Source organism: Saccopteryx leptura, chromosome 9 (genome assembly GCF_036850995.1).
Source record: "Saccopteryx leptura isolate mSacLep1 chromosome 9, mSacLep1_pri_phased_curated, whole genome shotgun sequence".
NCBI lineage: Eukaryota > Metazoa > Chordata > Mammalia > Chiroptera > Emballonuridae > Saccopteryx > Saccopteryx leptura.
Window position 1 is genome coordinate 3,005,759 of NC_089511.1, and position 24,529 is coordinate 3,030,287.

The 24,529-nt window shown below is 53.9% G+C and overlaps 1 protein-coding gene across 1 annotated transcript; it reads right to left on the reverse strand.

Moving 5' to 3' along the window:
• Nucleotides 1-702: 702 nt before the first annotated feature.
• Nucleotides 703-23,890, reverse strand: SHCBP1 (SHC binding and spindle associated 1). Its single transcript, XM_066349627.1, has 13 exons — nucleotides 23,765-23,890; nucleotides 20,243-20,410; nucleotides 19,959-20,074; nucleotides 18,114-18,322; nucleotides 13,668-13,760; nucleotides 9,843-10,076; nucleotides 8,912-9,080; nucleotides 8,566-8,686; nucleotides 5,537-5,668; nucleotides 4,899-5,017; nucleotides 3,816-3,902; nucleotides 3,361-3,502; nucleotides 703-1,673 (listed from the first exon to the last, which is right to left on the reverse strand). The coding sequence occupies exons 1-13, from the start codon at nucleotides 23,883-23,885 to the stop codon at nucleotides 1,351-1,353; spliced, it is 2,034 nt and encodes a 677-aa protein (XP_066205724.1). The 5' UTR covers nucleotides 23,886-23,890; the 3' UTR covers nucleotides 703-1,350.
• Nucleotides 23,891-24,529: the final 639 nt, after the last annotated feature.

A 24,529-nucleotide genomic window follows, 5' to 3' on the forward strand; every position in this document is an offset into this window, starting at 1 on the left:
GGCCCATTTACTGCCACAAACGTCAAATCCACGGCCCCCCGGGTTCTCGCTCTGCTCCCCACACGGAGTCCTCTGGGACGCCCGACGCTTCACAACTGAGGCAGAAATGTTCTCCACGTCACGTCAACAACAGATCACACGAATAAAACTTAACAGCTTAGATTTAAACTAAGACCGAAATGAAATCTGAGGGGGAAAAATCAAGCTATAAAAAGGAACAGAGAAGGTACTCACTTGACTTACCTAGCTACTTGTCATTTTCTTGACACTGCAGGTTATAAGACAATATGCAAAAACTAAACTCCAAGATAATAAAGTGGAAATTCAAATGGAAAGCCAATTTGATTTTATTAAGTTGAATAAATGGTTTTTAAGTCAGCATTTGGCTTGTGTTGGTGCAGAATTAATTCATGTTACTTTTGCAACAGGGTTTTAAAAGAACAGAGAAATGCCCCTGGATGTTCAAACAGAAGTCGACCATGAATCCTGCCACACTTAGTAGCATCGGAAAAGATTTATTTATTTAAGAAAACAGCAAGCACACCGTGGAGAAAACTGAATACCCTTTCTGAAACCCAAAAGCGCCACCAAACCGTCGCGGGAACTCCAGAGGCTCACGGTGCCGCCCGGCCCTCGCCCGTGATGCATTTGGAAAAACAGGACAAAATTCGACTTATTTCATCAATATAATTTTAATCAGTAAGCATATTAATGTCATATAATTTCTTTCAATATAAATATTTTTAAAAGCTGGGTCAGTGCTCTGCCAACACACTGGCTAGGAATAACACGTTTCATTTTCTGTTGCAAATCTGCCACGCCACCTCCTGTTCCCATGACACATGTCAACATAAACACATAGCCCACAGTTTCTTTGCAAGAGCCTGATGAGGCAGGTGACGCCCGGGCCACATAAGCCTTCCTTTGGAGAACCGTGTTACGCAAATGCAGCCTGGACCTCAGACTCGCTGCCGCCGGGGTCAGGGGGCACGACAGAGGGCTGTGCCCAGACACCCGCTGCACCTGTGCCCTCGTCCAGCGGCCCGACCTCTCCCACCTCTCTGAAGTGTAACGTGTCTACCCTGGGCAGCGACTAAGCAGCTCACATCAGAGAACTAGGCAAGATCTTCCAAGTGAGAAACGCCGAGTGTTTTCTATTTTGTACAACTGCATCACCTTTTCATAAAGAGCGGGAGTTCTATGTGCTCCTGCAGATGGCAGTCCACTTTCCACTCTGACCCCAGGGCCCAGGTCAAGGGTAAAGTTCAGACAGGAAGCGCTATGGTGCAGCAGGGACTCAGGGCAGCATGCGCGGCTCCCGCTCGTTTTTGTCTACTGACATCATCACGGTCAGAACAGAAATGTGCCAAAGCTGCCCTTCCCGTTCCACTTGAACTGGTTGCCCACGATCGACACGAACATCTCCTGTGACATCAGGCTGTCACCCGCCTGCACAATCCCCAGCTCGCTCAGCCTCTTCCTCCGCAGCTGCCCTTTCTGCGTGGAGGCAGCCAGCAGCTCGCTGACGATCTCACTGTCGCCTTCGCCCTGCTCCGGGCCGTCAGGCTGCGCAAGACCCACCCTCCCGTTTGCGCACGCAATCAGCTCCTCCAGGTCCCCTCTCTCCACGGCCTCTGCCTCTCCACTTGTCTGGGTTTTCAGTGCGTTATTTTCTGGAGAAACAAACAAAGTTAAGTATGCAAACGAGCCTAACTAACACATGCATCTCCTCCGGTTAGAGCTTTCAAGATATTCCTGCCAAGGCCCTGGCCGGTTGGCTCAGTGGTAGAGCGTTGGCCTGGCGTGTAGAAGTCCCGGGTTCGATTCCCAGCCAGGGCACACAAGAGAAGCGCCCATCTGCTTCTCCAACCCTCCCCCTCTCCTTCCTCTCTGTCTCTCTCTTCCCATCCCGCAGTGAGGCTCCATTGGAGCAAAGATGGCCCGGCTGCTGGGGATGGTTCCTTGGCCTCTGCCCCAGGCGCTAGAGTGGCTCTGGTCGCGGCAGAGCGATGCCCCGGAGGGGCAGAGCATCGCCCCCTGGTGGGCAGAGCATCGCCCCCTGATGGGCGTGCCAGGTGCATGTGGGAGTCTGTCTGACTGTCTCTCCCGGTTTCTAGCTTCAGAAAAATACAAAAAAAAAAAAAAGAAAAGAAATTCCTGCCAAGGATTCCTGCTGCACCTCACAGAGATGATACTCTGCTGCAAGGGGTGGTGGTCTGACTCCTCAGACAAGGCCCCCTGAGCCTCACACGGGATCGCCAATTTTGAACGCCTTTCCTATTCTAGATGCTCCTTCCCGCACAGACTCTTGTGTCCACTGCGCAGCCCTGTGTGCGGGCCAGACGGCTCCACAATGCCGGCTCTGTGCTGCTCTGTTACAAGGCAGCAGCAAAGGGGCTTTGCAGGTGTGGTCCAGGTACTACTCAGTGGGCCTTGAGACGATGCTTCGAGTGTGCATAACCTAACTGCACACGCCCGTTAGCAGCAGGGTGTCTCAACTAGAGGAAGAAAGGACAAGCAGGCAGAGTCGCAGCAGAGAGCTTAACCTCGAGGTAGGTTCCCGGGTGCTGAGGTGCAGCACGTGTGGCAGGGACCCGAGATTGGCCTCTGGGGCTGAAAGTGACCCCAGCCAACAGCCCGCAAGTGAATGCAGGCTGCAGTCCTACACCCTCAAGGAAGTAGCTTCAGCCAGCCACCTGAAGGGGCTCAGAAGGAAATCGTGCCCCCAGAACTCTCAGGGAAGAGCCCTGCCCAGCTGACAGCCAAGTGAGCCCTCCTGAGACCCTAAGCCAAGTCCAGCTGCGTTCCCACCTACAGAATGAGAATAACAAGAACTCGCAGAGATCTAAAGGGAGGAGAGCTCTGCCCCATGCCAAAGCTTAACCTTCTCTACCACTGCGATTCCACAGGGACCTGGGCGTGGCCTGGAATCTAACCCTCTCCCACGGGGTCAGCTCAGCGTGGCTGCCAAGGACAGTTGGCAGGCGGCATTTAACCCGAGGAGAACAGAGGCCGACTCCACAAGCCCTTCCAGGAAACACAGCCTGCCGCCTGGCACACGCCTCTCTCTGCCTCCACTGTTAACAGACGCCAACAGGGGCCGTGTGGCTCGCGTGCGACCACCCCAACTCTGCACTATGGGAGCCGAGTGCAGAGAAGGGCATTGCGGGATCGCAGGCGTCCCTCGTCAGGGCTCTGCATGAGCAGCTGCGGAGCCCGCCCTGGAAGCTTCTTCCACCCTGAGACTCTATCAGGGCACAGCTCGAGGCGTATCCGTGCTGGGCACACGCTGTTTTCTCATGGGGGAAGGAAGACTCAGACCCTTAATCAGAGTTTGCATCAAGAAACCACTAAACACACCTTCAGCTGCGTCTCGGGCGTCCTCCTGCAGGTCAGAGAAAATCGTCGGCTTCACCAAGACGACGCCGTAGCCTTCGTTATTGTGGATGACGTTATTCACCATGGATATTTTGGGGATGTCATAGTGCTCATCTAAGAAGTCCTGTGACATTGAAACAAATGTTTTAAACGACTGTCACATTCGACCTGCCAATCTTAAACCACCGCACTTTTTCCGGGCTGTTCTCAAAATAAAGCAGAGAGCTGAGCGCATTACCGCATGGCGGCAGCTGAGTGGCCTCAGTGGGCCCCCACGCAGCACAGCGCCTCCACAGGAGGCCTTCACTCACCGGCCATTCGTGTACTAAAGTCTACGCACTGGTTACACCCCCCCACCCGGAAACGGCAGACCAGCACAGGACCTAACAGAGCACAGGCCTGGCCACGAGGCGCCTGGCCGCGGGAAGGAGGCTGACCTTGATGAGGATGCCTTCCTTGCAGTGATGGATCCCACTGTCACGCAGCGTGCACGTACTCCCAGGGTAGATCTCTATGCCGGCACCCTACAAAGCACAGTCGGAGGTCACACAGCTGGTTTTAAGAGGCAGGACTCTCAGAGGTTTATTGAAACCACTTCTTAGACTGTGACACAGCAAATGGGCAGTGTCTCACAGAAAATCTTACTAGGTGTTTCTAGTGAAACGCTGCTTTCTGCTCTGTTTCCAGCAAACTGCATCATTCACTACTTTCAGAAACCACACGCACGCACACACACTTCATTACCATACCTCTTTCATTCTGGACTAATCTGTTTTATGATTCTATCCATCAATTAATACCATGTGACCCTATCCAATAATGCAGAATAAACCCTTGACAAAAATCAACACACATTCATTATAAAAATTCTCAGAAAACAGCCTGACCCAGCGGTGGCACAGTGAATAGGGCAACAGACTGGAATGCTAAGGACCCAGGTTCGAAACACCGAGGTTGCTGGCTTCCAGTTTGAACACGGGGTTGCAGGCTCTTCCAGTTTGAACACGGGGTTGCTCGCATGGGATCATAGACATGACCCCATAGTCGCTGGCTTGAACCCAAAGGTCACTGGCTTGAAGCCCAAGGTCGCCGGCTTGAGTAAGGGGTTACTCGCTCTGCTGGAGCCCCCTGGTTAAGCACATATGAGAATGCAATCAATGAACAACTAAGGTACCACAACGAAAAATTGATGCTTCGCATCTCTCTCCCTTCCTGTCTGTCACACACACACACACAAAAAAAAGAAAAAGCAACTGAGCTCCAGTTGCTAAGAATCAGGTCTCAAGTTCAACGTCAAGGGTCTAAGTCCCTAAGTTGTCAGAGGAAGTGTAAGGTTTATTATTTCTCCTCTTGACCTGTTTTGAAAGCGGTAAGTTAGGGGAGCCGTCCACACCAGGGCTGGCCGCCTCTGTATGTCTCGTCCCCTTTGAAGAGAGAGGACGGGAGGGCCTGGCCCCACATAGCACTGACTGCCTTAGAACTTCAGCCTGAACTGCGCCCACAGGTGGGAGAGGACACACCTTGGCTCCGTACAAGTCCGAGGTCTGCATCAGAAACTCCGCAGAGGTCCTCACGGTGACGCCGGTCGTCTCGCACTGCAACACACAGCTCTCCAAGGTGGTCCGGCCGCGGTGGATGACTGAGGAAGACGCAGTCACAGGCGCTAGCGGCCTCGTCCCAGGCGGGAGCAGCCTAGCGCGGGCTCTATGGTCTGTTTCCCAGCAGCTACCACCCAAACTCTGTTACTGCGATTACTCGTGTAAAATGTATAGAATGATGACTGCTTTTAGTTACTGTCTAAAATCTGAAAGCAGCATGCTTTAAAAGAAGAATGACTATACCTCGGAAATGCAAAATATGGCTGGTGTGCATCCAGGGCTAAACTGAATACAAAAAACACAACACAATCTTGGAATGTTTTAAAAAGAAAAATGGATCACATAGAAACCAAGAATTAACTAACCAACTTTCAAGGATAGACTGAACTCTATTTCACTTTGGAATAGGCTTCCTAAGTCATCATGCCATGCACCCAAATAATGAATCAGCCTCCTGTATTCCGCAGAGCGGTGCTTTATTAAATTGTATCTTCCAGGGAAAGTACAGATTCCTTCAAAGCCAAGAACAAATAACATACCAGCAGCACTCAGATACTTACTTAAGATCCCTTCCACGGCACCATGCTGAACAAATTTGATGCTTGAGATTTTAATGTCCGCACCCGTGCAGTCCACGAAGCTGTCTCCCTTGCCCCTCTTCTCTATGACGATGTCATCGGGGAGCCCATATCCTAAGAAAGGGAGCAAGACCACTTAAAACAGCTGTGGGCAAATGTCCAAGCACAGAACCCGCCACAGCCGATCTCCAAGAACCCGTCACAGGAGCTGAGACCAGTCAACACAGTTGCCTATAGAGTCTAATTCTCTCCCCACATCTTGTTCAGTTTAAACCAGAGTTTACAACTTTTATTTGTAACTCCTCAATGTGCCCCCGTATCAGGAATACCACCCCATAACCACCTCAAACCAGCTCTGCACTAAATTCACTTACAAATCTGATAGTTCAAAAAAAACCCAAAACTAATACTAGGTACCCACCATTGGGTCAGAGGGCTTTAAAGCATTTAACACTTATAAGCTGTTTTTCCAACTCTAAGGTTCTATTATTTTAATATAAATTAGGTTTCAGAATGCCTAAGCATGTTCCAAGACTGACTTTAATATTAAACAGAATGACTTATAGCACTTTAAAAAGCTACTGGAAAAATAGGTCTATCTTGCTACAATAAAAAGCATTGGATCACTACAAATCTTAATCAAGCTAAGCACGCCGTCCGGCCTGAGTGGCCTCACAGAACAGGGGAGCATCAGGAAACCAGAGAACCCACCTGACGTTCACCGTCACAGGGAACCACACAGACAAGGCTGTAAGAAACACCACTTCCTGCTCTCTGTGTGAAGATGAGCTTTTACTTGAGCCATTCAACAAACGGGCAGAACACTGGATTCATCCACCCTGGAGAGCACAGACCAGCCTCCTGGGGAGCTAGTGAGTGCAGGCTAACACACACACACACACACACACACCACACACACACCACAACACACACACAGACACCAGCCTCCGGGGGCACTAGTGAGTCTATGGCCTTACATGCAGCGCCTCAGTGGTGACCTTGGGTGACTGCATTTCGAGCAATTTCTTTTTTTTTCTCATTCAGGTATTTACTTGGCACATTTTCCACAATAACTGTTTTTTCTTAATCATCAGAGAAATTAAAAAAAAACTTTTTTAAATGCCACAGAGAAAAAACTGAGATTATGACATAAACAAGTTAATGTATTCTTGGCAGCTTAAAATATAAAACCATCCCCTGAACATATGTACCATGATTTATCAATGTCACCCCATTAAAATTAACTTAAAAATAAATAAATAGGCACTGGCCGGTTGGCTCAGTGGTAGAGTGTTGGCCTGGCGTGCGGGAGTCCCAGGTTCGATTCCCGGCCAAGGTACACAGGAGAAGCACCCATCTGCTTCTCCACCCCTCCCCCTCTCCTTCCTCTCTGTCTCTCTCTTCTCCTCCTGCAGCCAAGGCTCCATTGGAGCAAAGTTGACCCAGGCGTTGGGGATGGCTCTATGGCCTCTGCCTCAGGTGCTAGAATGGCTCTGATTGCAGCAGAGCGACGCCCCAGATGGGCAGAGCATCGCCCCCTGGTGGGCATGCCGGGTGGATCCCGGTCGAGCGCATGTGGGAGTCTGACTGCCTCCCTGTTTCCAACTTCAGAAAGATGCAAAAATAAATAAATAAAAATAAAGAGGAAAAAAAACAATAAAACCATCATTGAAGTGACTGGAAGTTCTAGGCGAGAAAGACCATCCCTGCCACGTGCACGGTACCCCGTAAGCCTGGTAGGAGTTCGCTGCGGCCCGAGCAGCCATCAGAGAAGCTCTCATCTTACTTGTGACTCACACGCCTGAGACCACCGACTGTGCGGATCCTCAGAAACGCAGTGAGTAAACGTCATCATCATCACACCGCACTATCAGAATTCTATGTGGTTATTTATGACACTGGAAATGATGTTATCATTTCCTTGCCACTCTGCGAAGAACTCTCACCCACCGTGCACTCTATAACATCAACGGTGTTTTCATGATGCCGGAAAAAAACAAAGTGTTTCCACCATGGTGATTTATCCTGCAGCTGTGTTATTTATACACACACCTCCGGTATACATCAAACTTGGGAGGAGAGGAGAGAACCGCGCGCATAAAACAAAGAGGCGGTGAGCCGATGTACTGGCAAACAGCAGGAGATTAAACGCCCGGCCCCGTTTCCATTAAGACGTTCTGACAAGATAAAGACCACACTCGGAGCAGTTTCGGAGCAGCTGCAGGAGGCCCGGAATGATATATGATTTTTGCGTTACAAGCTCTATTGCTAACTTGAAGCTCTTTTGGTAAATAGTTGAACAGGTGCATCTAAATTTGACACATTATGGAAACGTACGGGACCAAGATGAACGACCGCCAGTCACCTGAACGCAGGAGTCACGTTCCCGCACAAGGAGGCTGCAAGTGCAAAGAGGTTCCCAACAGACCCTTTCAGCACTAGTGTTCTCAACTGTACATTCTAGTCAAGACTCGAAGGGTAGAATTTGTGGCATTCAGCAAGCTTTCAAAAAATTAAGATAATAACTGTTGCACCTTTTGGCTAAGATCAAATGTAGTATCTATTCTTATCAATTTAAAAAATTAAGATTTTTGGTCCAATTTCAAGTTGGACCTACACCTCTCACAAAAATAAGCTGAAAAAAAAATTTTAAATGTGCCGATACATCCACATTTATGAAATCAAAGCAAGCAACAAGTAAAAAAATATTTTTTAAATGTATTGCTGGGAATATAATTTTATAATTTTATTTTAGAAACGAGACTCCCTTTCCATACACCACCTACAATCTGGAAAACACTTCTTCCTCATGATCGTTTCTGTCTTCCCTACATGTGCCACAAAGGCCGTCCCTCAAGCTCAGTCACCTCGTCAGTGCCCTGTAAGCCTTAGATGCCCCTCACGTGTGACGCCGAGCAGTGGACACCACCGTCATTCCTGGAGCGCCAGGACGGTGCTCTTGTCCTGCAGCCCGTGGGCGAGAGAACAGCTCGGTGACCTTTGACACTCACCTTGCAGCTCAATGGAGTCAGCAATGGAGAAGGTGCCGTGCACCACGTAGTGCCCGGGGCAGATGATCACGGTGTCACCTTCGTGGCAGGCACTGACAGCAGACAGCGGGTCCCTGTGGAACTGGAGACAGCACCAACGTACTGCAACCCGAGTGTTCCCCCAGGGGCTCCACGCCACACTGCAGAGGAGTCACCCACACAGAGCACCCCGTGCCGCTGCCCTGTGCCCAGGGCAGGGCTGCCACCACCCCCGCTCACCGAGAACCAGCTCGGGGAGGCCCTGCAAGCACTTTGTCGAATTCAGGAAAGTTGGGAGAAAGCCACCCAAGCAAGAAACTCCTTTTACCTGGACTTCCGTCTCTTCCTTACCAGGCTCCTGACAAAGCTTGTCCCTGAGCAGGGACTGCAGGAGCCCCACCACGATGACGGGGGAGACCACGTGGGTGACCTTCTGACCGTTTGGGCGGATGCCCTTGGCTTGAATATTCGAGTTCTTCTGATACCCGAACACATACCTGAGGAACCAAACCGAGCCGTGATCACTCGGTACGCGCTGCCCAGAGAAGCGCCCGCACAACCTCCTCCGGGAACCCGGGCGCCGACCTCAGGGGGCACCAACCTCAGCGGGGGGGAGCAAGGGGGCACCGACCCCAGCAGGGGGGACAGGGGCACTGACCTCAGCGGGGGGAACAAGGGGGCACCGACCTCAGCAGGGGGGACAGGGGGCACCGACCCCAGCGGGGGGGACAGGGGGCACCGACCCCAGCGGGGGGGACAGGGGGCACCGACCGCAGCGGGGGGGACAGGGGGCACCGACCCCAGCGGGGGGGGGACAGGGGGCACCGACCCCAGCGGGGGGACGACAGGGGGCACCGACCCCAGCGGGGGGGGGGGACAGGGGGCACCGACCCCAGCGGGGGGGACAGGGGGCACCGACCCCAGCGGGGGGGGGACAGGGGGCACCGACCCCAGCAGGGGGGACAGGGGGCACCGACCCCAGCAGGGGGGACAGGGGAACCGACCTCAGCAGGGGGGACAGGGGGCACCGACCTCAGCAGGGGGGGACAGGGGGCACCGACCTCAGCGGGGGGGAATAAGGAGGCACCGACCCCAGCGGGGGGGACAGGGGGCACCGACCCCAGCGGGGGGGACAGGGGGCACCGACCCCAGCGGGGGGGACAGGGGGAACCGACCTCAGCGGGGGGGACAGGGGGCACCGACCGCAGCGGGGGGGACAGGGGGCACCGACCGCAGCGGGGGGGACAGGGGGCACCGACCTCAGCAGGGGGCTCTCGATGAGCTTCAGCTTCCGCTTCAGCTGCTCCACCTCCGAGTACAGCTTCAGCCCCTCCACCATGGACAGGCTCTCCTGCTCCGAGTCCGAGTCGCAGGCCGACAGGCTGCTCCGCAGGTTGAGGAAGCCCCTGTAGCTCTCCTCACACTGCGACAGCAGGCTGCGGTAGTCGGCCACCAGTCCGGAAGGGACGCGGTCCTCCAGAATGTCATAGTGCCTGCGGGACCACATGCAGGTTGAACCCTGTTCCTATGCTGGAGGGGGCCGCCTCTCCCGGAAGGCCAGGGCCCGAGCTCCTGGCCTGTGGCCCCAGGCCCGGGGCAGGGAGTATGGGAGTGGGGGGGGGGGGCTGAGGCATATGGGGTGGAGAGAGGAGCCCCGAGGAGTGTTAGGGCGGGGTGGGGAGCCCTGAACCGCCCTCCACAGCTAGGGGAAGCCACGGGCGCGCTGAGCTGCTTCACTAACACACCGAGTTCTCTCCGAGAAGCTGCTTCCCCTCACCCAAGCGTCTGTGCTATACAAACACTGAGAGCTTGTGTTACACAATGTGTCACCATTATTCAATGAGAAATTACTGGCAGTCTCTCCTGTGTTAGCATCAGATGCTAACAAATGGGGGGCAGAGGGAATGTGGGGGTCGGGAAGGGCCAGGAAACATCCCAAACAGCCTCGTCGCTACATTTCAGACACCCATGTTTATAGGACCCGCAATGAAAAATAATTCATACCGCCAGTCCCATGGCACAAAATGCGCAGAACACAGAAGATTGTTACAGTGTTTCAAAGACATGAGCCTTTCAGATTCTGTGATCACTAAACTAGAGTGATTAACAGGGAACAACCTTGTACTGCATCACCTTATTGGCACTTGAAATTTACTATTAATATATATACCTTCTCAAAAACAGAACAGAAAGTATTTTGAGATGCAAGTAACTGATGAATGTATAATCTAGTTGAGGAATGTGAAATGAACAAATATAAAGTACAGGCCTGACCTGTGGCGGCGCAGTGGATAAAGCATCAACCTGGAACACTGAGGTTGCTGGTTCAAAACTCTGAGCTTGTCTGGTCAAGGCACATATGGGAGTTGATGCTTCCTGCTCCTCCCCCCTATCTCTCTCTCTCCTTTCTCTCTCTCTCTCTCTCTCTCCTCTCTAAAGTGAATAAAAAAATTTTTTTAAATTAAATTAAAAAAAATAAAGTACAATATTATTGTCATTACCTGTAGTTTTAAAATCATTGCTGTTTCTCTCTTAAAGGTCCATTTTCTCACAGACGCTACAGGCCAGAGTCCCAGCCTTGGCTGCAGCTGAGAACCACCGGGGAGCTTCTAAAAATACTGCCCAGGTCCCCAACCAGACCAACTACTGGGACCCTGAAGTGGAGAGGTGCTCTTTAAAGTTCCGGGGACACTGATGACAGGCAGGATGGGGACCCCCGCCTGCGATGACGTCATGCTCTAAGATGAGGGGACAGAGCCAACAAACGTACATCGAATTACAGCGAGCAAACAATGCTTAAAAATGAGTAAAAAAAATTTGTTTTTTCTGCCGTTCAAGTAAATGAATTAGGCGAAGCTTGAACAATAAGGCTTCTGTCTGCTTTGGTTAATCCACACTCCGTTCCAGCTGCTCCGGAGTCCCCTCTGCAAACGGAAGGGGGCCCACACCGCTGATTGCCACACAGGCCCGTGAACTTAGGCAGGGGTCCCCAAACTTTTTATACAAGGGGCCAGTTCACTGTCCCTCAGACCATTGGAGGGCCGCCAAATACAGTGCACCTCTCACTGACCACCAATGAAAGAGGTGCCCCTTCCGGAAGTGTGGCAGGGGGCCGCATGCAGCCCGCAGGCCGTAGTTCAGGGATGCCTGACTTAAAGGGTCAGGACTCGGGTTTTAAAACACATCCCTTCGCATTTCCAACACCCATGCCATCAGCTCCTGTCTGCTCTAGCCCTGACGTGCAGTCTGGGAACGGCAGGCCACCTCCGGCGGCAGCGTTCTGATGAGACAGGGAGAGTGTTTCCCACAGGGGTGACGTCACGACAACCAGGCTCAATTCCCGGAATCTCCCCAGTGGAGAGCGCCCTGCTCTGCCTGCCTGTGAGCGCACGCCTGTCCCCCCGCCACGGACCGGCCTCTTCTCCACGACCAGGAGCAGCGCCTGCCGGCTCTCCCTGCCCCTGGCCGCCGGCGAAGCTCTGCTGCGTGCCCACCCTGTCCCCGCGCACACGTGTAATGTAAGGCTTCCAAGTTGGGGCCCCGCTGTGCCAGGTGAGGATCCAATTCCCTGGCCACACCTGGCCTTCGCCCACACTGCACCGCACCTCTGAACCAGTGCCAGAACCAGCCACTGCTCTAGAACTGGTCTATCAGAACCAGAACTGGCGCGAGCTTCTGGAAATCCCGGCCCTGGCTGAAGACACGAGGGAGGGGCTGCAAAGGCGCTTGGAGGCACGGCCACCCACACAGAGCACCTGACCCTCTGCCAGCCGGACCCTGACCCAGACTTTGCCCAGACCTTTTTCTTAGCACCACTACTTAAGCCAAAGAAGCTGACTGCACCCTGCAGGCTCCGAGGGCAAGGGCTCCCTGCCCTGCTGCAGCGCACCAGTCAGCTCTCACGCGGGGAAGGGGCCTCCACAAATCTTCCTCGTTTGGGGAGTGCTAGTTCCAATTTAGCCCTTCCTGCAGCAGGCCGTAAGAATGAACGGTGCCAGGGCGCCACCTAGTGGAAGGCTAACGGCCACACTTAACAAAGTGCAGAACAGCTATTTGGGTTGAATGATGGTGAATTTGGAGTACATTTGTATGGAAGGGTTTTTCCTAAGAAAATAAGATTAAATTAGAAGAATGAGTTTAGACACTTTGGACATTCTGATTCACTACTATTAGCTATTTAGTATTTCTTTGTTGTTGCTTTTGTTTTTGTATTTTTCCGAAATTAGAAGTGGGGAGACAGACAGACTCCCGCATGCGCCCGACTGGGATCCACCCGGCATGCCCACCAGGGGACGATGCCCTACCCATCCGGGGTGTCACTCCATTGCAACCGGAGCCATTCTAGCACTTGAGGCAGAGGCCATGGAGCCATCCTCGGCGCCCAGGCCATCTTTGCTCCAATGGAGCCTTGGCTGCGGGAGGGGAAGAGAGAGACAGAGAGGAAGGAGGGGGGAAGGATGGAGAAGCAGATGGGCGCTTCTCCTGTATGCCCTGACCGGGAATCAAACCCAGGACAGACTTCTATAGCAGGGCCAATGCTCTACCGCTGAGCCAACTAGCCATGGTTAGTATTTTGTTTTCATCTATATGTCAAATAATATTTGAGGACAAGAACCTGACAAATCCTCCCAAGATAAATCTATGAGGCTTGTTTCACTGTAGGAACTTAGTTCAAAGCCATACATCTTTAGAAGTACTCTTTCAATAAATTAAAGCAGTAAAGTCTTCTATAAGTCAGTTAATCTCACTGCTTTTCAAATAACTGTCTCTGAATTTAACAAAGTTTTTGTATTTTTTTTAACACACTAACTCAAGTTTTATTCAGATTTACATTGAGCTTAGTTAACATTGAGCTGCTATTTATTTAAATATTCTTTAATTATCTGCTTTTAGACTCAGTTTGTAAACACTATAAGTAGGTTTCTTTGCACATCCAAGTTTCATTTAATAATTGTCAGTGGGTAACTGTACCCAGACCGGACTGCTCTGTCTGGGCCCTGGAGTGAGTGTTCACCACACAGGTCAAGTTAAACCACAGGCAGCTCTACCTCCTACTCCAAGGTCCCCAGGCAACAAACACTCACAGTCTCAGTCGAGGCTCCACACATCTGACGAAGTAATCGTACTCATCCTCCTCCTCTTCATCCCAGCTCCTCCAAATGTGTTGGTAGAAAAACCTAAAACGGAAATGAGTGTCGTTCAAATCCCACCCCTGGCCAGAAGCGTGAGGCCTTGGGAGGGGCGGGAGCTCAGGGAAAATCAAAACAATTCTGTGAACTACGTGGAAAATATTGGGTATGAGCCCTTGTGCTGTGCCTGGTGGTCACGAGCCACTCGGGCCCTTTTCTGAACCAGCCACGGAACTTTCTCTACAGCGTGTGTGGGCTGTCGGGACCTCCTTATCAGAACCAGTTATGGACCACCAAGTGTGTGGACGTACAGCCTTTTGCTGAGGGAGAGAAGACAGGAAGAGAAACAAATTCAGGAGTAAAAACAGCGTTGTTTTTGCCAACTCTGGGCTGAGATGCCTGTTTGACCTCCAAGTGGACGGTGTCAATAGTGCAGGCAACACACCAGCTCAGAGCTCAGAGGAAGGGGCAGGCTAGAGGCACAAATCAGGGAGTTGTTGGCACACTGACGGCATCAGAGCAACAGATGAGATCATCCCGGGACATGACAGAACCCAGCTCTCAACCCCGGCTGCCCCTCAGACTCCCCTGGGACTCTTACAAAGCCACTCCCAAATCTAACCTGGACCCGACCCACAAATCCAAATCTCTCAAGAGTGGGAGGTGCAGGAGGCAAATGTCTTTGAAAGCTCCCCAGTGATTTAACTGTTTTCATTATGGAAAACTTGCACACTGTACGAGAGCAACAGTCCTGTGAACACCATGCGCCTGTCACCGGCTTCAAGTCGCGGCTGGCTGGGGAGCACCGCCCCCACTCGCTGCTCTGCCCTCCCCGCCATCCTGACAGTTGGTTTGAAGCACACTGAAGCACATCTCAGACAGCCTCTCATTCCTAAGTGTTCAGTATGCACATCTAAAGTAAGTCTGTGTACCAAAAAGCGCTTTCACTCCTTACTGTCCGAATGTCTGCCAGGCCCCTCCGTCACCGCCACCTGACCGCCGGCATGTTCCCGTCAGGGTCCGCGCCAGGCTCAGAGTCCTCCCCTGAGCACTGCTCCTCCCTCTCCCCTTGCACTGGAGCTGATCGTTCTGCACACTGCAGTTCACTGGCTGCAGCCTCACGGGGTGTTGAACACGCTCTCCTGGTCCTTCTAGCAAATGGGTCGTAAGATCGAGACTTCAGACTGGGTTCAGAAAGGGGATTTGGGGGAAAGAATCCTTCAAAGGAGGTGTAACGGGCCTCCATCAGGGCATCTCTTTTGAGGACGTGGTTAGGAACGGCTGTGGACTCGGGTGTGGACAGGCTGACGCATCTACAAGTCCCTTTTTCACCGATGGGTGCAGCGGCCACTGGTGAGACCCGTTACTCTGCTGCTGGCTGCAGAGCAGTGAGATTCAGCAAGATGAGATGGGAGGGTGTGGGTGGCTTGGGGGCGGGAGCATGCTGACCCGGTGCACACCTGTGACGGCACCGCTGTCAGGTGTGTGGGGGAAGGAGGGAGCAACGAGGGCGAAGCCGCGTCCTGGTCACACTGCAGACCGCACTGCCCCTCTCCTCGTCCGGGACACCTGCGCGTGCCTCTACCCCATGAGACCTGCCTGGTCCTGCGGCTCTCTGAGGAAGTCCCAGTTCCTGAGCCTGGTGACACTCCCCAAGCTCACAATCTGCCCCCGAACCCCTGCAGGCAAACTCCCAGGTTCACAAGCTCTGCCAAATCTCAGTGACGAGCGGCTCAGGCTGCCACGTGCGTCCCCCTTCTCCTCCCAGTTAGCTGCCACTACAGTTCATATCTCCAACCGTCACCACCCCCAGCACCGTGCTGGGTACTCACTGACATTCACATCTGCACGTCCTGCAGGGTCTATTCTCCCAGGACAACACGGGTGAGCCTGGACTCCCGGGACCACTGAGTCCCACAGCCAACTTGCCCAGTTACCCCAGCCTGGCTCCTCCACGTCCCCTTGTCCCCTCTCCTACCTCCTAACTAACTCGTGTCCCTATCCCACCTCCTCCACTCCTTTCCCACACAGCAGCTGGGGACCTTGTAAAACCCAGAGCTGACCCATCACCCACATGGCACAATCCCTCGGGGTTGACCTTGCTCCGGTCCGGCCCTGCGGCCCTCCTGTGCTCCAGCCACGCTGGCTTCGAATCTCCTTGAGCTCGCTGAGCTCCTGAACCTGCTTCCCCCCACACCTACCACAACCCCTAACCTGGACTCCCCTCCAGACCTCAGTTCAAAGGGCACTTACTTCCTCAGGGAACAAGCACAGGACAGCTTTGACCAGGTCCTGGGCGACCCACCCTTGCATGGCATGGGGTCTGTGTGACTGCTCCACAAGGTTTGTCCTGCACCTGGCCCTGACCACTCCCTGGGAAACCTCACCCTCAACCTCAGTGACCCAGCCCACGGACACTTAATGAACACATGACCCAGTGAAAACCCTTGCAATTTGACCTTCTCTGGGTTCTGGCCAGACCTGAGCCTCCAAATGAGGACAAGACTGAGCCAGGCTCTTCTCCAAGTTATGTTACCACTCACCCCAGGAACGAGCCCTTCCACCAGTGCCCCCCCCAACCCCAGGAACGAATCCCTCCACCAGCGTCCCCCACCCCCACCCCCACCTCAGGAACGAGCCCCTCCACCAGCATCCCCTACTCCCACCCCAAGAACGAGCCCTTCCACCAGTGCCCCCCCCCAACCCCAGGAACGAGCCCCTCCACCAGCGCCCCCCCACCCCCACCCCAGGAACGAGTCCCTCCACCAGCGCCCCCACCCCACCCCCGCCGGCTCCCGCACCGCAAGACAGCGCCCTTCTGCTCAGTCCCCCTAACTGCATCCGTTTCCCTTTACCTGCAAGTACTTCAACAGACAGATTTCTTAAGTGAAACATGAAGGACCTGTTTTGGTTCTGGACAGAAGCCGTTTCTCGAGACTTCTGCCCGGCCTAACACTGAGCACGATGGGTCACGTGTTCCTCCTACAGTCAGAAGTCCCCCCAAGACAACGAGGCAGGCCCACGGCCGCCTCCCCGCAGAGCGTCCACGTCCAGCTTGGCGGGGCCGGCCGGCTCACGACGCGCAGACCGGGGACAGCGCTCTGGGAATTCGAAAGCGCCGCGCCACTACCGGTACGGCCGCACATTATCCGGCCTCCGGTTCCGGGGGGTCCACGGCCACTTTTCACTGCCCAAGGTACGCCTTCCTTAGCGCACACTCTTACGTACGGAAGACCCCAAGGAGCTGCTGAATCAGGAGCCATCTCCAGAGGAGTTCTCTGAGAAAAACTGTAACACACCTAGGAACCCGGGCGCGGGCTCTCCCACTGCGCCGGAACCGCAGCGCCAGAGGCGGCTGGGACCCGAACACAGGCCTGCGGAGCCCGGGCGCGGTGGAGCCCCGCCTCCTCTGACCCGACCCTCGTCCTGTCCGTCCTGCCCCCTTGGCAACCAGTCGGGGTGCCCGGCCCCCGGCTCTCCCTTCCTCTCTGACTGCGCGTCCACCACAGGCTGAGCCTCCAGACTCCCAAGATGGTTTCTCCATCTACACAAACCAAATCGGAACCCATCTGTTAACACGCAGGGACACCCAGTGAAGGCTCCACAGGAATTCTTCATACTTTTTCCAACCTTTCTGCAAGTCTGAAATTATCTCAAAATAAACATCTAAGCGTGGATAAAGCATCGACCTGGAACGCTGAGGTCGACAATTTGAAACCCTGAGCTTGCCTGGTCAAGGCACATGTGGGAGTTAACACTTCCTGCTCCTCCCCCTTCTTTCTCTTTCTCCTTTCTAAAATGAATCAAGTCTTTTTTTTTTTTTTTTTTTCATTTTTCCGAAGCTGGAAATGGGGAGGCAGTCAGACTCCCGCATGCGCCCGACCGGCATGCCCACCAGGGGGCGTCGCTCTGCTGCATCCAGAGCCACTCTAGTGCCTGGGGCAGAGGCCATAGAGCCATCCCCAGCGCCTGGGCCATCTTTTGCTCCAATAGAGCCTCGGCTGCGGGAGGGGAAGAGAGAGACAGAGAGGAAGGAGAGGGGAAGGGGTGGAGAAGCAGATGGGCGCTTCCCCTGTGTGCCCTGGCTGGGAATCGAACTCGGGACTCCTGCACGCCAGGCCGATGCTCTACCACTGAGCCAACCGGCCAGGGCCTAAAATGAATCAAGTCTTAAAAATATTTTAAAAATATATAAGCAAGCAAATCTAAAAAACACTTTTTAAAAATCTAATTTTTTAAAAAAATTTAAACAAGATTCCCCTGCCTTTGAATGTGTTAAAATACTGCAGGGACCAAACCCGCAGTCTGAGTGTTAAACCTGGGTACCACGCAGACCAGAACTACCGGGCCGAGCCCCAGGGTTCCGGCTTCCGGGTCGCCCCGGTCAGGCCTGCCACCTACCTGACGTGCTCAATGGCAAGCGCCGTCCGGTCGAAGGCCCCGGACTCATCGAACACCACCCACAGCTCCTGCAGGGGCAGGCGCTGGCCCTTCAGGTCCAGGAGCTCCCTCACACACTCCACGGTGAAGGTGCTCACGGGAGACTCGCAGAGGTACGGGGCCGCCAGCCTCACCACCGCCTTCAGGGCTGCGAAGTCCACGTCCACCACCTCAGATTGAAAAATAATGGGACTTAACATGCAGAGACCAAAATTAAGATACACATATACAACGCTATCGACAGCCTAGTTTTTTTTTTTTCCCAAACATGAGGTGGGAATAGAGAGCCCTCTTCCCTAACACAAAGGCTAAACAAGACGGGCCGGCCTTTGACCCAAGTGGAGCTGACATTTAATCAAGGAAACAAATAAACCAACAAGATGATGACAGGTATATGACAGAGAATAACTAGCAGGCGTCAGGGGGTCAGGGGAAGTCACTTGGAGCTGTAATGAAAAGGGTGAGGGAAGTGGCCATCTGAAGAGCAGGGCAGGTGCAAAGGGCCTGTGGCACCGACCAGCATGGCAGCTGCTGACACAAAAAGGTTTCCTGCAGTAACAAAAGGGAGGCAATGGCAGAGGGGCGGGAAGCAGCAGGAAATGGGGGGGCGGCACGGGGGCAGGGTGACCAGGACGGAAGCACATGGGAAGGAGCCTGGATTTGATGAGCTCTCCAGCAGTTAGGAGCCAGAGAGCCAAAGGCAGGCCTTTGATGAATGCATGGGAGGTTTTAAGCCCAGGAATGGCATGTTTCTCTTTTAACTCAATGGTTCTGACTGCTTTTGGAGAACTGCCTCGGCAGCAGTCGGCAAACTCATTAGTCAACAGAGCCAAATAACAACAGTACAACGATTGAAATTTCTTTTGAGAGCCAAATTTTTTAAACTTAAACTATATAGGTAGGTACATTCCTTATCGAGGTAGCGCCTGCACGTGGTATTCTGTGGAAGAGCCACACTCAAGGGGCCAAAGAGCCGCATGTGGGTTACGAGCTGTGGTTTGTTGACCAGGGTCTTAGGGGAGTGGGGCCCCAAGGGGGGGGGGGGAGCGGCAGCTGTCATAACCTAATTGATAGGCCTGAGCTGCAACTAAAGAGAGTAGCACAATCCAGAATGTGAGAAGTCGCAGGAAAGGCTGCCCCCACTGCCCGGAACGTGTCACTGCAGTCTCTGATGGACTTTCTGCAAGAGCCAGACAAGGACCTGTCTTTACACTCTGTGGTTTAACATTTTAGCTTAACGGATTTTTTTGGTCCAGTTAACAAACACTGAGAAAACTTCACAGCTGTAATTAGAATGCAAATTTCATGTAAAAGGCCCAGTGGGTTGAAAAATGAGGTTGTTTTTTTCCCTTCTGCAACGGGACACATTATCAAAAGATTAACCGCAAATCTACAGATTTGTTAAGGCAGAAAAACAGGCTAGTTTTAAAAAGCCTATTTGACTTGAGCTTCTGAATGGACTGCCACTAAGGTGAAAATAATTAATGGAAACTCCACTGACTTCATAATCCTTGTGCTTTGTTTCTGTAATGGTCTCAAATACCACCTCCACTTGCTGGGTTCATAATCCAGGTCCCCTTGTCAGAGCACACAGGACGTAAGCCACCCCAATTCCCTGGTAGTTCCACCTCAGATTTCTCTAAATGTGTGGAACACTCCACACACCCTGGCAATTAGATGTAAAAAAAAAATGCTGTTTTCTGTCAGCTCATAAACTTTAATTAAAAATAAGCGCTTAGCCATAACCGTTTGCAGGAAAGTGCTCTCAGCTGGAGACGAATGTCTTAACGACAAAATTAAATTTACCTCCACCAGCACGTCGAACACGCTTGTGTGCCAGACCGCCCGCCACCCAGACGGCTCGAGGACCTTCTCCAGGAACTCGGCGGTGAAGTCACGCACCTCGGAGGCCTTGCAGTCGGCTGCAAGCAGAGCGAACACAAGGAGACCTGAGCCTGTGCCCGGCAGAGGGGGTGAGCAAGGGCGTCTACATCTGCCCGCTCAGAACCCACAGCTGGCGGTCTGAGGGGATCAGACAGCCCAGTGTGGAAACGGAGAGGGCGGGGAGGGGTAGACGGGAGGCTGCTCACCTAAAATGTAATCTTGGTAGGCTCGGAACCGCTCGTAGAACAGGAGGTGGCCTGTCTGGAACATGTCCGGGAAGTGCGTCTTCCCCTGCAGCGGGCAGCTGGGCAGCCGGGACCCGGGGCTGTGGGGACTGCTGCTGTCGCTGCATGAGTCTCCGTCCTGGAACAGACCTGGGAGGACCAGCACAGTGAGCAGGCCAGCGGCCCCGGGCACCCGGGATCAACGGGCACCTCCCGCCCTCACGCCCAGAGTGTCCCACACGATACGATACAGACAAGGTCTCGGGAGGATGCTTCGCTTTCCCCACCCCCACCGTCGCCGTCAGAAGAAACCAGTTTTACTAAACGTAAACACGTCTCCAAATCCAAGCTGCCCACCGAGCAGTAGAACGTGAGCTCTCTCACAGATAGGCCTGGGTTTCTGAGCATTCTCAGGAGGCAGAGGGAGCAACTGCCGCTGAACTCGGGATATCACCGCGTTTCCTTCAAAGGACAGCGAGACCTCGCGCCATAGCTAGCAACTCACCAGGTCCAATGTCTTCGTCGTTTCTGGCCCCAAACTATTCTAGAATGCTGCCTTACAATAAGGAGCTGGTTTCCTATACTCCCTCTGAAAAGAGCCGAGGCCGACCTTGACTCCTCCCATATGGGTCTGCCCCTCAACAGACGGGGACGGGGGTTCTCAGTAGTGCTTAAGGTTTGCTTCACCAAAGCACGAGCTTCCTCCTCACTAACTGCAATGACAGTGTCGAAGGAAAAGAGGAGACAACGCCAATCACACCCAGTCTCAGGTGTGTGTAATTGTGTCTTGTTTTTAATGGACAAGCAACTACGGAACAAACACGGCTGAGGGCAGAGCATACACTGCACTGTGGTTTCCAAGTGGTTTCAGGGAGACCTGACACTTATTAGAGACGGTCTTCCCCCCAACTCTGCTACATTTCCTCCTTGTCTCGACCTCTTTGCTCCCCTTGAGGCCACCAGAACCACCTGCCCCCCCAGATGACCAAAGCGTACTCAAGGGGCTCCTGCTTGCAAACACCAATGCACATAAGCCTCAGAGGACATCGGTACCTGACTAGCTGTGTGACAATCTCTGTGCCTCAGTTTCCTCACCTACAAAGGGACGATGAACATAAGAGGCTTACTTCAATTAAGAGAATTAAGTAAACTATTTCTTAATCACTCACAACAATACCTATCCCATATGTCTTTTAAAAAATCACCCCTTGGCCCTGGCCGGTTGGCTCAGTGGTAGAGCGTCAGCCTGGAGTGCGGAAGTCCCGGGTTCGATTCCCAGCCAGGGCACACAGGAGAAGCGCCCATCTGCTTCTCCACCCCTCCCCCTCTCCTTCCTCTCTGTCTCTCTCTTCCCCTCCCGCAGCCGAGGCTCCATTGGAGCAAAGATGGCCCGGGCGCTGGGGATGGCTCTTTGGCCTCTGCCCCAGGCGACAGAGCGAGGCCCCGGATGGGCAGAGCATCGCCCCCTGGTGGGCGTGCCGGGTGGATCCCGGTCAGGCGCATGTGGGAATCTGTCTGACTGCCTCCCCGTTTCCAGCGTCAGAAAAATACAAAAAAAAAAAAAAAAAAATCACCCCTCCACCTCACACCCGTGAGGTGGCTACTATCAAAACAGCAACAAGGCCCTGGCCGGTTGGCTCAGTGGTAGAGTGTCAGCCTGGTGTGCAGGAGTCCTGAGTTTGATTCCCGGCCAGGGCACAGAGGAGAAGCGCCCATCTGCTTCTCCACCCCTCCCCCTCTCCTTCCTCTCTGTCTCTCTCTTCCCCTCCCACAGGCAAGGCTCCATTGGAGCAAGGATGGCCCGGGCACTGGGGATGGCTCTGTGGCCTCTGCCTCAGGTGCTAGAGTGGCTCTGGTCGCAACAGAGCGACGCCCCAGATGGGCAGAGCATCGCCCCCTGGTGGGCATGCCGGGTGGATCCTGGTTGGGCGCATGCGGGAATCTGTCTGACTGCCCCCCTGTTTCCAACTTCAGAAAAATACAAAAACAGCAACAAGAAAAAAAGTGCAGGCAAGGATGTGGAGAAACTGGAACCCTCCTGCACTGCTGGTGGGCAAGCAACATGGTGCAGCCACAGAACAGTGCTTCCTTAAAAGCTTTAAAATGCTGCCATATGACCGACCCAGTGTTTCCACTTTGAGTGTCTACCCATAAGAACTGAAAACAGGGTCTTGAAGAGATATCTGCACACCCCGTTATAGCAGCAGCACTCACAATCGCTAAAACATGGAAGCAATCCAAGTGTCCGGCGATGGATGGATGAATGTGGTCTCTCCGTACAAAGGAACAGTATTCCGCATGAAAAAGGATGGAAATTCTGCAATATGCTACAAGCATGGCCGAACTGAAGGACACTGTGCTAACTGAAGCGGGCCATTCACAGAAAGGAAAATACCGTATGACTTCACCAACATGAGTCACTGAGTCAAAACTCACAGAGGCTGAAAGCAGGTGGTGGCCAGGGGCTGGAGGAGGGGAAGGGGGAGCGAGGATTCCACAAGGACAGTTTGGACGTAAGAATGCCCAAGCCTGCAGAGAATGTCACAAAAATTGGCACCAATCAGAGGATACCAGGGAGCAGCAAAATCCCAACAGAGGGAGAAAAGTGCTTCTCAGCACGGCAGTCTGCGATTTCTTTCATGCTTTTGGACTCAAGGAGGAAACCGAAGGAAGATGCCAGGCGGGAATGGAATTACAGGACAGTTTAAGAGTATGGGCTGTTTTGAGGGTTAATACTCGCCCCCACCCCCTTGAGGGGTATGACTTGGCATTTCACAGGTTGTGTGGATTAAGGCCAAGAAAAACCTTCCACTAAGTAAGTTCTGTGCCTGGGGCACAGTCACCCACCATGACCCGCCCAGTTAGGAACTGATGATCAGGTCACCCTGGGAGGTTCCTTCCCATAGAACCCCTTTTCTGTCCACAACAGAGTTAGAGTTCAGCTTCGCGGGCAGGAAAGAGCGGCGGGAAGGTGGTGGGGCGGCTGCACCGGTGCGTGGATTGACGAACGCCACCGCACTGTGCGCGCACACCTGGGGAAGGCGCGACATTCCACGCTGAGGACTTGAACGCAGCAATACAAGAGCCTTCCGCCAGCACAGCCCTTAAGCCACTCGGAAGGGCTCCCGTTCCGCAGGGGACCTCCAGCCCCGCCGCCCGTGGGGCCGCTGGCAGCTGTCCCGGCGGCGGCAGGTCGCCGGGTCTTCCCCCTCTGCCGGGCCTCAGTGCCGCGGGGACGTCAGAGCGGGAGCCCGAAGCGGCGCCCGGGGAGGGAGGCCGGCGGAGCAGGGGCCCGGGAGCTGGTTCCCGACGGCCCGGACGCCGGACACCGCCTGCCCTGCCCCTCGCGCTCGGAGCGCTGCGGCCGGGAGGACGCCCGGGCAGCGAGCCCCGTCCCGAACAGGCCAAGGCCGGACGCAGCCGGCCCCGGCCGGAAGGCGCCCTCGGCGGAACCGGCCTGCCGCTGGGCGCGGCTCCTTGGGCCGGCGGCGGCCGGGCACTCACCTTTCTCCAGGGGCGCGGGCTCCTCCTCGGCCGTCCAGCCCGTGCGCTCTGGCCCCGGGTCCGAGTCCGGCCCCATCGCCTCGGACCACAGCCCGACACCCGCCAGCCACTCGTCAGACATTTCAAATCTACGCGGGCACCGCCCAGCCCGGTAACGTGCTGACGCAGACACGCCTGACTGGGCAATGACCGCGGTGCTCCGACCAATCAAGAGAAAGCTTGCGTGGCCCGGGCCGGTGAGCCCCGCCCCCCCAGCTGCCGCCCCTTCCGAGCCCGCGCGCCGCCCGCTGGCCCGGCGGACCGCTCTTTTGTTTACTGGCAGGAACTGAGACAAAGCGGAACTGGATCATTTGGGATGCTTTCCAAACCACTAACAAGCCATGATGCCTGTAAACGGGGTAGAGCAAAAAAGGCATCGATCAGGTTGAGTCAAAACACCCCGTGTTGAGACTTCTGCCCTGAACAGTGGTGCCGCCTTGGCCAGGTCACTTGGCCGCTCGGGTCACCTTCCAATGTACTAGTACCACGTTGGCCTAGGACCTAGGTGGCTCCCAACCTTTCACCACCAAAAAGCAGCCTCTTCCCTTCCGGCATTCACTACCCACACACAGACGTACCGACAATTCAAAGAATGTCAAATTAAATTTACTAAAAGTATGTTTTGCCCGTATTGATTAATCCAAGGCAACTAGAACCACCTGCAGTTAGCTCACATTTGTTGAGCACTCACACAAGACACTCCCTGCGTGCTCTGCCTGCATTTTC

What these genes read in the sequence shown, in the direction of transcription:
- SHCBP1 (XM_066349627.1), bottom strand. Translation starts at nt 23,885, where the DNA reads ATGTCTGACGAGTGGCTGGCGGGTGTCGGGCTGTGGTCCGAGGCGATG. An exon ending in CTACCAAGATTACATTTTAG is followed by an intron (nt 20,075 to 20,242) that starts GTGAGCAGCCTC and finishes CTCTGCTTGCAG; the next exon opens with CCGACTGCAAGGCCTCCGAG. An exon ending in TGCCGTGGAAGGGATCTTAA is followed by an intron (nt 5,018 to 5,536) that starts GTAAGTATCTGA and finishes CGTCTTCCTCAG; the next exon opens with TCATCCACCGCGGCCGGACC.